The sequence below is a fragment of the Hyla sarda genome, chromosome 5 (assembly GCF_029499605.1).
Source record: "Hyla sarda isolate aHylSar1 chromosome 5, aHylSar1.hap1, whole genome shotgun sequence".
Classification (NCBI taxonomy): domain Eukaryota; kingdom Metazoa; phylum Chordata; class Amphibia; order Anura; family Hylidae; genus Hyla; species Hyla sarda.
In genome coordinates this window covers 174,162,816-174,175,112 of record NC_079193.1, presented here as the reverse complement: position 1 = coordinate 174,175,112, position 12,297 = coordinate 174,162,816, and the positions used below count along the sequence as shown (strand labels likewise).

Sequence of the window (12,297 nt, the reverse complement as noted above, 5' to 3'; positions counted from 1 at the left end):
TTTCTGTGGTATGATCTGTAGTTTTTATCTTCACCATTTTGGGGGAAATTTGGAGTTTTTGATTCCATTTTTTCTGGGATGTGATGTGACCACAGTGCAGGATCAATAACATTATATTTTAACAGTTTACATTCGAATTTTTATTCTAGGAGTGGTTTATTTTATTAATTTTTTTATACCCTTTTTTAGCCCTAGAGGACTTGTATGAGCAATAATTTGATTGCTCATACAAATCAATGTAGTACATATGCACGGCTGTAGGGCAGGCTGGGCTATAGCAGAGTCCGAGCATCCACGGAAGCCAAGCAAAGTCCACGAGCTGCTGTAACAATAAAATGTCTCCACGCAATCATGCCACTATCCACCAATAACACATATAAAGGCTGTTTATATGCTGCTGTCAGCTTTGAGATCCGCTATCGCTTCATGTACGCGGCGGCCTTCAGGTGCTGAAAGCAGCTGGTTTCCACTGGGTAGGGAATCCTGAGCTTGCTCTATACACTCTCCTGACATAAATACATAAAGTGGGTTGTTAGGGGTTAAGCCCTACCTATGGCAAGGCCAAACAGGAAATTTTAAATGTCAGATATGAGGGTTTTCATTTAGTCACCGAATGCCATGACAATGAAACAGCACCCCGGTTCTTGCCACATACAGAGCAGGCTCAGCTTCTAAACTTACACCATACCGTCCCTAACCAAATCTATGTCATCAACAGGTTAGGCTAGGTTCCCCCCGCAATCAAACACTGAAACACTTATCCCCTATCCTGTGGATAGGGGATAAGTGTCATACCGCTGCAGTTGTCCTTTAAGTGGCATCCTGATGCGTCAGTTTTTAATCCGTTTGTATCCTTTATTGTCTGTTATTATTTTTGTCTGGCTACTTCCTGGTTGCTCACACCTCTTCTGAGCATGATCAGATGTAATAAAGGATCAAAATTGGATTGGAAAAAACGGATGACATAACAGGCTCATCTGTTTGCTATAGAATTCAATGTTAAAGTTCATATATCCGTTACTAATACGGAGAGAAAAAATACTGCATGCAACGTCTTTTCTCCGCTGAAAATAATGAAATAGGAACCAAACGATTGCAAACGGGAGACAAAGAACTGAAAAAAAAATCCCACTAACATCGATAGGATCCATTTACAGCTGTTTCCAAAAGTCTTAAACAGATTTGAGAATGAGTATGCATTAACAGGGGGCAGACATTAATGTGAACAAGCCCTTAAGCAATGATGGTTGCTACTACATATAGCCAGGGCTGCCATCAGAAATTTTGGGGCCCCTTACACAGTTCAAGGCTTCGACCCCTAACCCCCGTGGCCCACCCACTAGAGTCCGCCCCCCAGGGTCCACCCACTATCTTCAACATTGTCTAAGAAAATTTTTTTTAAAAGACAGGACAAGAAAATCACGAGCCCTTTAATTCAGTGAGCAAGGAAGGAGAAAATATTACCATACATATTACCGCCACACTGTTACTGACCAAATCCTGTATACTGGGATCATTATTACCAATAATGCCATTATACAAGGAGGAATATCCTCACCATACAGTAACTGACCAAATCCCCTATACTGATACCAATATTACCAATAATACCAGTACACAAGGGAGAATAATACCGCAATATCACGAGTTGATAGTGCCCCCAGTAGATAGTGGCCTCCCCTGTGCTTTTTGTGAGTAGGAGGAGGGCTTAGATTTGGGGTTAGAGGCTGGCGGCAGGCCCCCTTTCTGGACCGCCGTCTAAGTAGGCTGAAGGTAGATTTAAAAAAAAAAAAAGCCAGTGGGCAGCTGTGGGCCTCTCTTAGTCCCAGGCCTCAGGCTGTTGACCAGGTGCCTGACCTGTCAGTCTGCCCCTGGATATTAGATAGATAGATAGATAGCATCAGAAAAATGGGCAGCAGTGTGGTTGTGAAGGTGGTGCACGCTGGAGGTCAGGGTCCAATAAATCTGTAATGAAATCAGCAGCACTCAGGAAATGTGAAGCAATGTGACTTTATTCACCAGACATCACAGAAGCGACGTTTCAGCCGTCTCTCACGGCCTTTGTCAAGCACTCCAGTGCTTCTTCTGTTCTGCGGCTGCTGCAGGGGAGTACTGGCTGTACCCCCCTGACGGCGGCCCTGCATATATCACCCATACAATCTGCATTACAGCTGAGAAAATGCTTTGTTTCCACATTTGCATTTGTAAACTGCAGTTGAGAACACAGTTTTACAAACGTGCATTTTTTTAAAATATTGAGCTGTATAAGCATGGGGTGGCAAAACATTATTTTGCACCAGCCTTTCCTTGTCATAAACTTGGATCTGACTATGCCTGGCAATGCTGACCACTTTGCGGAGTCCAAACAGTCCATTTAGGCTTTAAGTATGTTAACAAAGAAACGCAACTAAAACATAAATGTGGAAACTCAGTCTAATGGAATAAAAGCATGCAGCTCATACTAGCTGAATACCCGTCGTTGCCCGGTTTTTCCTTCATAATCCTTGTTGGGGAGGAAAATAAACAAAGGAGGAAGCTTTTGACTTCATGTCCCGTCCTCATATATTATTGTCATATCCCAACCCCATATCCTGTCCTCATATCCCAACCTCCTATTCCGTCATCATATCCCAACCTCATATCCCATCCTCACATCTCGTCCTCATATCCTGACCTCCTATCCCGAACTCTTATCCCATCCTCCTATCCTGACCTCCTATCCCGTCTTCCTATCTCGACCTCCTATTCCGTCCTCCTATCCCACCCTCCTATCCGTCCTCCTATGTCGACCCCCTATCCCGTCCTCACATCCCGACCTCCTATCCTGACATCCTATCTTGACCCCCTATCCCGTCCTCATATCCTAACCTCCTATCACAACCTCCTATCCTGACCTCCTATCCCGTCCTCCTATCCCGGTCTTCCTATCCCGTCCTCATATTCTGACCTCCTAACTCGACCTCCTATCCCGACCTCCTATCCCGTCCTCCTATCTTGATCTTCTATCTCGACCTCCCATCCAGTCCTCATATCCCGACCTGTAATATGTGTACCAGGTATTGAAATATCTTCAGCCGTACGGAAGTTGTGTGAGAACATACATTTCCCATTGATTTGCATGGAACTTTAAACAAAAACTCCGACCTTAACAAATGGGGGTAGTTAAGGGTTAAATTAACTATCCTATATTTTTAGTGGACATATAAGTAACATGTGACCAAGTATTATCGAAATATCTCCAGCCATTTGGAAGTTATGCAGTAACATATATTTCCCATAGACTTGTATGGGACTTTAAACATAAACCCCACCCCTGGCAAATGGGGTGAGTAAGGGTTAAATCACCTATCCTATGTTTGTTGTTGACATATAAGTAACATGTGTGCCAAGTTTCATGTTAATATCTTTATCCGTTTGGAAGTTTTTGTGGAATATATATATATATATATATATATATATATATATATATATATATATATATATATATAGCCCAATGATCTCATTAGCAACAGATGAAAGACCTAACTGAATTCTACTTCTCCTTCATCATGGATCCACCTCCATCTTTGGCTCAAAAATTGCAGTGGCAGTTCTCCCCAAAACTGCCAAATGGAAATGCAGCCTAAGGGTAGGGTAACAGGGGCTGTATTTTGCTCCATATTGTGTGCAGATGATTTTGCTACCCCTTGACTTCAATAGGTAGGAAAATATGCAGGGGCAAATATGCAGCAAAATACAGTATATGTGACCCTACCCTAAAGAGGTTATCCAGAAGTATAACAGCAGAGATGATTTCTTCTAAGGGTGCGTTCCGACAGGGCGTATACACAGTGTATTTGACGCTGCACAAAATTTGCTGCGTATTCCTTGCTCACTATACACACAGGGCTTTCCGGCGGCAGCCCTATGTGTGTAGTGAGTTTTGGAGGCAGGGCCGTGTGCCGGCGTGTCTGTGATGCGCGGCTCCACCTCCAAAACTCACTGCACACATAGGGCTGCCGCTGGAAAGCCCTGTGTGTATAGTGAGCAAGGAATACGCAGCGTATTTCCTGCTGCTGCCGTAAATTTTGCGCAGCGTCAAATACGCTGCGTATACGCCCTGTGAGAATGCACCCTAAAACAGCACCACACCTGTCCTCAGGTTGTGTGTGCTATCCCACCTCTGGGATCTGCAGCTATCTTGAGATCGTGGCTTGTGGCTACCAGAGGTGGTTCGGAATCTGAAACCCGCTAAGCCAGCTGTTTTACACAATTTGTGTAACTCCTGTTGGCTTTAATAGAAATTGCATAACAGCATAGAACCCCTACTCCATTCATGGAATACATTTTGGTTTAAATTTCATTTAGAAAACAAATATCAATGTTCACTCACATGCGAATCAAGTGAATCTTCATTATGCTGTAGGCCAAAATATTCTTTTTCTTTTAAATTCAAGTGATTGAAGACCATATCCAGCAGTGTCTGTCCAGTGTCTTGTTTCTAGAAATAAAACAACCTTTATTATTTTCAGAAAAAAGGGACACAATGTCTAATTCTTTAACAAAATATTATTGGACATCCGCAGCCTTTGTGTGTGATATATTACCCTTGTTATTCCTATTTAGAGTAAATTACATTTCTTTTGTTTCTCAGTGTTTTTCTTAGCACTCTAGATTGTAAGACGCTGTGACTGCAGCCATGTAAATAGGCCAAGTAAAATGGTAAATTATAACAGGTGTCTGTTTTGATTTTTATTCATTTATTTTAAATGCCCAAGTTAAAGGATGTCTGCCTTGTTACAGTTTTCCTAAAAAATTGTATCACTGATATATTCTCCTCTTGAAGCAATGCTTCCTTGGAAGAATATCTCCTTAACCCCTTAAGGACTGAGCCCTTTTTCACCTTAAGGACGCAGCCCTTTTTTGCAATTCTGACCACTGTTACTTTATGCATTGATAACTCTGGGATGCTTTTACCGATTATTCTGATTCCGAGATTGTTTTCTCGTGACATATTCTACTTTAACACAGTGGTAAATTTTCATTGTTACTTGCATCCTTTCTTGATGAAAATCCAAAAATGTAATGAAAATTTAGCATTTCTCTAACTTTGAAACTCTCTGCTTGTAAGGAAAATGGATATTGCAAAAAAAAATTATATATTGATTCATATATACAATATGTCTACTTTATATTTGCATCATAAAGTTGACATGTTTTTACTTTTGGAAGACATCAGAGGGCTTCAAAGTTCAGCAGCAATTTTCCACAAAATTTTCAAAATCTGAATTTTTATGGGACCAGTTCAGTTTTGAAGTGGATTTGAGAGGTCTCCTTATTAAATATACCCCATAAATGACCCCATTTTAAAAACTGTACCCCCAAAAGTATTAAAAATGACATTCAGAAAGTGTGTTAACCCTATAGGTGTTTCACAGAAATAGCAGCAAGGTAAAGGAGAAAATTCAAAATCTTCATTTTTTACACTCACATGTTCTTGTAGACCCAGTTTTTGAAATTTTACAAGGGGTAAAAGGGGAAAAAGCCCCACAAAATTTCTCTTGCGTAAGGAAATACCTCATATGTGGATGTCAAATGCTCTGTGGGTGCACTACAAGGCTCAGAAGGGAAGAAGCGACAATGGGATTTTGGAGAGTGAGTTTCTCTGAAATGGTTTTTGGGCGGTATGTCACATTTAGGAAGCCCCTATGGTGCCAGAACAGCAGAAAAGCCCCGACATGGCATAATATTTTGGAAACTACACCCCCCAAGGAACCTAATAAGGGGTCTGCTGAGCCTTAAGACCCCACATGTGTTTGATGACTTTTCGTTAAAGTCGGATGTGTAAATTCATTAATTTATTTATTTTTCACTAAAATGCTGGGTTTCCCCCAAATTTTAAATTTTTACAAGGAGTTATAGGAGAAAATGCCGCCCCAAAGTGTTGAACCCTATCTCTTCTGAGTATGGAAATATCCCATGTATGGACGTCAAATGCTCTGCTGGCACACTACAATGCTCAGAAGAGAAGAAGTCACATTTTGCTTTTGAAAAGCAAATTTAGCTGAAATAGTTTTTGGGGGGGCATGTCGCATTTAGGAAGCCCCTATGATGCCGGAACAGCAAAAAAAAAACACATGGCATACTATTTTGGAAACTACACCCCTCAAGGAATGTAACAAGGGGTACAGTGAGCCTTAACACCCCACAAGTGCTTGACAAATTTCTGCTAAAGTTGGACATGAAAATGAAAAATTAGATTTTTTTCACTAAAATGCTGGTGTTACCCCAAATTTTTCATTTTCACAAGGGGTAATTGGAGAAAACGCTTCCCAAAATTTGTAACCCCATTTCTTCTGAGTATGGAAATACCCCATATGTGGATGTAAAGTGCTCTGCGGGCGAACTACAATGCTCAGAAGAGGAGGAGCGCCATTGGGCTTTTGGTGAGAGAATTTGGTTGGAATAGAAGACAGCTTCCGGGTATAGTAGGAAATCCCGCACATGCGCAGTATCGTCCAGGACTAGGCCGAGAGGAGACGGAGAGTGTAAGACAACTTATGAATATTCATTAGCCAGGCGGTGCTGCGGGCCAGGCGGCGGTTAGGTTACAGTGCCAGTTGAAGGCAGTTACCCCGCCCGTGCAGGTTAGCAGCTAATTTGAATATACCGAAAACCAGCTATAACGGGCAAATGGCGCAGTGGATCCGGGCAAGGTAGGACTCCAAATGTTCAAAATTACGAAAATTTGTCAAACACCTGTGGGGTGTTAAGGCTCACTATACCCCTTGTTACATTCCGTGAAGGGTGTAGTTTCCAAAAAGGGGTCACATGTGGGTATTTATTGTTTTGCGTTTAGGTCAGAACCACTGTAAAATCAGCCACCCCTGTGCAAATCACCAATTTAGACATCAAATGTACATAGTGCGCTCTCACTTCTGAGCCATGTTGTGCATCCGCAGAGCATTCTACATCTACATATCGGGTATTTCTGTACTCAGGAGAAATTGCGTTAAAAAATTTTGGGGGTCTTTTTTACCTTTTACCACTTGTGAAAATTTAAAGTATGGGGCAACACTAGCACGTTAGTGTAAACATTATATTTTTTTTACACTAACATGCTTGTGTAGACCCCAACTTTACCTTTTCATAAGGGGTAAAAGGAGAAAAAGCCCCCCAAAATTTGTAACACAATTTCTCCCGAGTACGGAGATACCCCATACGTGGCCCTAAACTGTTGCCTTAAAATACGACAGGGCTCCGAAGCGAGAGAGCACCATGCGCATTTGAGGCCTAAATTGGGGATTTGAATACGCCACAAAAATTCCCTACGGCAGTGTTTCCCAAACAGGGTGTCTCCAGCTGTTGCAAAACTCCCAGCATGCCTTGACAGTCAGTGGCTGTGCGGCAATATTGTGAGTTGTTGTTTTTCAACAGCTGGAGGCTCTGTTTTGGAAACAGTGGCGTACAAGGTGTTTTTTTTTTTTTTCTTTGGGGGGGGGGGGGGGGGGCGGGGGGACTGTGTAGGGGTATGTGTATATGTAGTGTTTTACTTTTTATTTTGTGTAGTGTAGTGTTTTTAGGATACATTCACATGGTCGGATTTACAGTGAGTTTCTCCCCGGGAGTTTGAGCTGCGGCGGAAAATTTGCCGCATCTCAAATTTGCAGCAGAACTCGTTGTAAACCTGCCCATGTCAATGTACCCTGTACAATCACAAGGGGGGTCAAACCTCCAGCTGCTGCAAAACTACAACTCCCAGCATGCACTGACAGACCATACATGCTGGGAGTTGTAGTTATGCAACAGCTGGAGGCACATTGGTTGCGAAACACAGAGTTTGTTACTTAACTCAGTGTTTCACAACCAGTGTGCCTCATGCTGTTGCAAAACTAGAACTCCCAACATTTACAGTCTCTCAGTGCATGCTGGGAGTTGATTTTTTGCAACAGCTGGAGGCACACTGATTGCAAAACACTGTGTTAAGTAACAAACTCTGTTTCACAACCAATGTGTCTCCAGCTGTTGCAAAACTGCAACAATCAGCATGCATTGACAGCCGAAGGGCATGCTGAGAGTTGTAGTTTTGCAACAGCTGGAGGCACACTGCTACAACTCCCAGCATACCCTTTGGTAGTCTGTGCATGTTAGAAGTTGTAGTTATGAACAACTGGATGCACACTTTTTCATAGAAAAAATGTGCCTCCAGCTGTTGCATAACTACAACCCCCAGCATGCACAGACTACCAAAGGGCATGCTGGGAGTTGTAGTTGGAACTCCAGCTGTTGCAAAACTACAACTCACAGCATGCCCGAAATAACCACTAATCGCATGTCTGAATTGATGCGCGATTTGCGACGATCACCAATATGGGGGGACCTCAAGACCCCCCCTGCGCGATATGCCGGGATGCCTGCTGAACGATATCAGCAGGCATCCCGGTCTGGTCCCTGCCCGGCAAGCGGCAGGGGCCGGAAGAACGCAGGGCGTACCCATACGCCCTGAGTCCTTTAGAACTCGGAAACGGGGGCGTATGGATTCGCCCTGCGTCCTTATGGGGTTAAAGGAGTACTCTGGTGGAAAAAATTACTTTTAAATCAACTGGTGCCACAAAGTTAAACAGATTTGTAAATTACTTCTATTTAAAAATCTTAATCCTTCCAGTACTTATCAGCTGCTGTATGCTCCATGGAAAGTTGTATTTCTTTCTGGAGTTCTTTTCAATCTGATCACAGTGCTCTCTGCTGACACCTCTGTCCATGTCAGGAACTGTCCGGAGTACAAGCAAATCACCATAGCAAACCTCTCATGCTCTGGACAGTTACTGACAGAGGTGTCAGCAGAGAGCACTGTGGTCAGACTTAAAAGAACTCCAGAAAGAAATACAACTTCCTGTTGGGCATATAGCAGCTAGCACCAGTTGTTTAAAAAAAAAAGTTTTCCACCGGAGTACCCCTTTATCATGGCATTCTATAAAACTTGCATTTCAGTATTTCCCTGTATTAAATTGGGGGCAATGAATGCCTTATTACAGCTATATATAACTTGGAGGATGTAGAAAGCAGTGATACAGCTGTATGCATGAGCCCTTACAGAATTGCTTCGACCAAGTAAATAAATGGAGTATAGGATGTAGCAGGGGCGGACACAGACAGCAGAGGGCCATTGTGCAAAGAATGTGCCTGGGCCCCCCCCCCCCCCCCAAAAAAAAAAAAACATCAATTGTTCAGGACCCCCCCCCCCCTCCATGTGTCACTTACTCAGGTGGACCCCCATATGTAACTTGCTCGGGAGGACCCCCCCTGTATAAGTTTCTAATTATTTATTAAGGCCTCCCATATGCCGCAGCTTATTCAAGCCCCCCACATTAGGTAGCATAGTTTCCCCACATTAGGTAGCATAGCTTTCCCACATTAGGTAGCATAGATTTCCCACATTAGGTAGCATAGATTCCCTACATTAGGTAGCAGTTTCCCCACATTAGGTAGCATAGATTGCCCACATTAGGTAGCATGGTTTCACCACATTAGGTAGCATAATTTCCCCCCACAATAGGTAGCACAGATTCCACACATTAGGTAACATAGTTTCCCCACATTAGGTAGCATAGTTTCCCCACATTAGGTAGCACAGATTCCCCACATTAGGTAGCATAGTTTCCCCACATTAGGTAACATTGTTTCCCCACATTAGGTAGCATAGTTTCCCCACATTAGGTAGCACAGATTCCCCACATTAGGTAACATAGTTTCCCCACATTAGGTAGCATAGATTCCTCACATTAGGTAGCCATAGCCCCCCCCCCCCCAAACACACAGACAGACACACACACAGACACACACAGAGACACACTTACCTGCCCTGCACAGCGCTTCTCCTCTCCGGCGGCGGCCTGACGAGTGACGTCACTGACATCCTCCTGAGCGGGTCTGCAGAAGTACGTCACTTGTGCGACGTACCTCGTCAGACCCCAGTCGGCCGTAGGCAGTCACACTGTCTAAAGTGCCCACTGCGCTATTATACACTGTGCATTATCCCTGTTGTGTGACATCACTGTGTATATTATCCCTGTACTGTGCCATCCCTCTGTGTATTATCTCTGTACTGTGCCTTCACTGTGTATTATCCCTGTACTGTGAAATCACTATGTATATTATCCCTGTACTGTGACATCACTGTGTATATTATCCCTGTACTGTGCCATCACTCTGTGTATTATCCCTGTAAAGTGACATCACTGTGTATTATCTCTGTACTGTGCCATCACTGTGTATTATCCCTGTACTTTGACATCACTGTGTATATTATCTCTGAACTATAACATCACTGTGTGTTATCTCTATACTGCAACATCACTGTTGATACTTACACTGAACTGTGACATCACTGCATATATTAAGCCTGTATACCCTAATGTCACTGTACATATTTACCTTGCACTGCGAGTGAAAATACAGGGTAAATATGCACAGTGACATCACAGTTCAGAGTTAATATAAACAGTAATGTCTCTGTACAGGGACAATAAACAGTTTTGACACTACAAGGTTAATAAACGCAGTGTTACCACAGGAGAGGGTAACTATACAGTGATGTCATTGTAAAGGGAAAATATACACAGTGAAGTCAGCATTCAAGAATAATAAACTGTGATGTCACTACAGGGTTGTTATACACAGTGACATCAAATTACAGGATGAAGCACAGTGATGTCACAGTCTATTATGAAGCACAGTGATGTCACAGTTTATTATGAAGCACAGTGATGTCACAGTTTATTATGAAGCACAGTGACGTCACAGTTTATTATGAAGCACAGTGACGTCACAGTTTATTATGAAGCACAGTGATGTCACAGTTTATTATGAAGCACAGTGATGTCACAGTTTATTATGAAGCACAGTGATGTCACAGTTTATTGTGAAGCACAGTGATGTCACAGTTTATTGTGAAGCACAGTGATGTCACAGTTTATTATGAAGCACAGTGATGTCACAGTTTATTATGAACACAACAACTAAATTCCCCAGGGATTCCAGGGCAAATTATATGTGACAACAACCTTTAGGGGTCGCCCCCCAAGGGGTTAACCCTAAACTAGAGCGGACCAAACGAACGTCCATTAGCCTCTGTACCTTGATAAAGTTGGTTCATCCAACGAAACGTCGGGAAGCGGAGGGCTATTCACATTTTAACTAGCAGCTATCAGTGCTATTCTGTCTATATAGCGGCATCCATAGATTAGTGCTAGTAAAGCACAATACCATTACAAACGAAGTTATAGGACGCTCATATACTATCTAAGCAACTACTAGCTGTGCTTTTAATTACAACACCGGAGCTCATATATATTTTAAATGATCCAATAAAATTTAGTTTATTATGAAGCACAGTGATGTCACAGTTTATTATGAAGCACAGTGATGTCACAGTTTATTATGAAGCACAGTGATGTCACAGTTTATTGTGAAGCACAGTGATGTCACAGTTTATTGTGAAGCACAGTGATGTCACAGTTTATTGTGAAGCACAGTGATGTCACAGTTTATTATGAAGCACAGTGATGTCACAGTTTATTATGAAGCACAGTGACGTCACAGTTTATTATGAAGCACAGTGATGTCACAGTTTATTATGAAGCACAGTGATGTCACAGTTTATTATGAAGCACAGTGATGTCACAGAGACTACAGGATGTACAACTGTACGTATGATGAAGATGGCAGGATGCTATCGAAACGTCACATATACATGGGGGAATTGCAGTTTGTTTTTGCACCTTATCTGGGAGTGCCACTGGCTCTTTAGTTTTGTAGATAGATAGATGATAGATGATAGATATGTGATAGATAGATCATAGATATGAGATAGATAGATAGATCAGTGTATCCCAACCAGGGGGCCTCTAGCTATTCCAAAACGACAACTCCCAGCATGTCTTTGGCTTTATGAGCATATTGGGAGTTGTAGTTTTGCAACAGCTGGAGCCCCCCTGGTTGGGAAACACTTATCTATCTATCAATCATCTATCTATCTATCCATGCATCTATCTATCTATCTATCTATCTCCATCTATCTATTTATGTATTTATCTATCTTTCTATTTATCTATCTATCTATCTCATATCTATCTCAGATAGATGAGAGATAGATAGATATGAGAGATAGATAGATAGATGAAATATAGATAGATAGATGGATACAAAAATAGATGGATATATAGATAGAAAGATAGATAAATAGATGATAGATAGATAGATATGAGATAGATAGAAAGATAGATAAATAGATGATAGATAGATACAATCTCTTTCTAT

The 12,297-nt window shown here is 42.1% G+C and overlaps 1 protein-coding gene across 10 annotated transcripts in view; it reads right to left on the bottom strand.

Annotated features, from left to right (window-relative positions):
* The window catches only part of PTPN3 (protein tyrosine phosphatase non-receptor type 3), a 258,163-nt gene that overhangs the window by 130,383 nt on the left and 115,483 nt on the right, over window positions 1–12,297 (bottom strand). For 7 of the 10 annotated variants that reach the window (XM_056520780.1, XM_056520786.1, XM_056520784.1 and 4 more), the window contains one exon: window positions 4,373–4,480. The exons of 1 other annotated variant lie outside the window; for it this stretch is intronic. In XM_056520780.1, coding sequence (XP_056376755.1) covers window positions 4,373–4,480 — 108 coding nt within the window. Of the gene's footprint in view, window positions 1–795; window positions 849–4,372; window positions 4,481–12,297 lie in introns of those variants that run through there. 2 more of the 10 variants (XM_056520789.1, XM_056520788.1) reach the window with 1 other exon arrangement.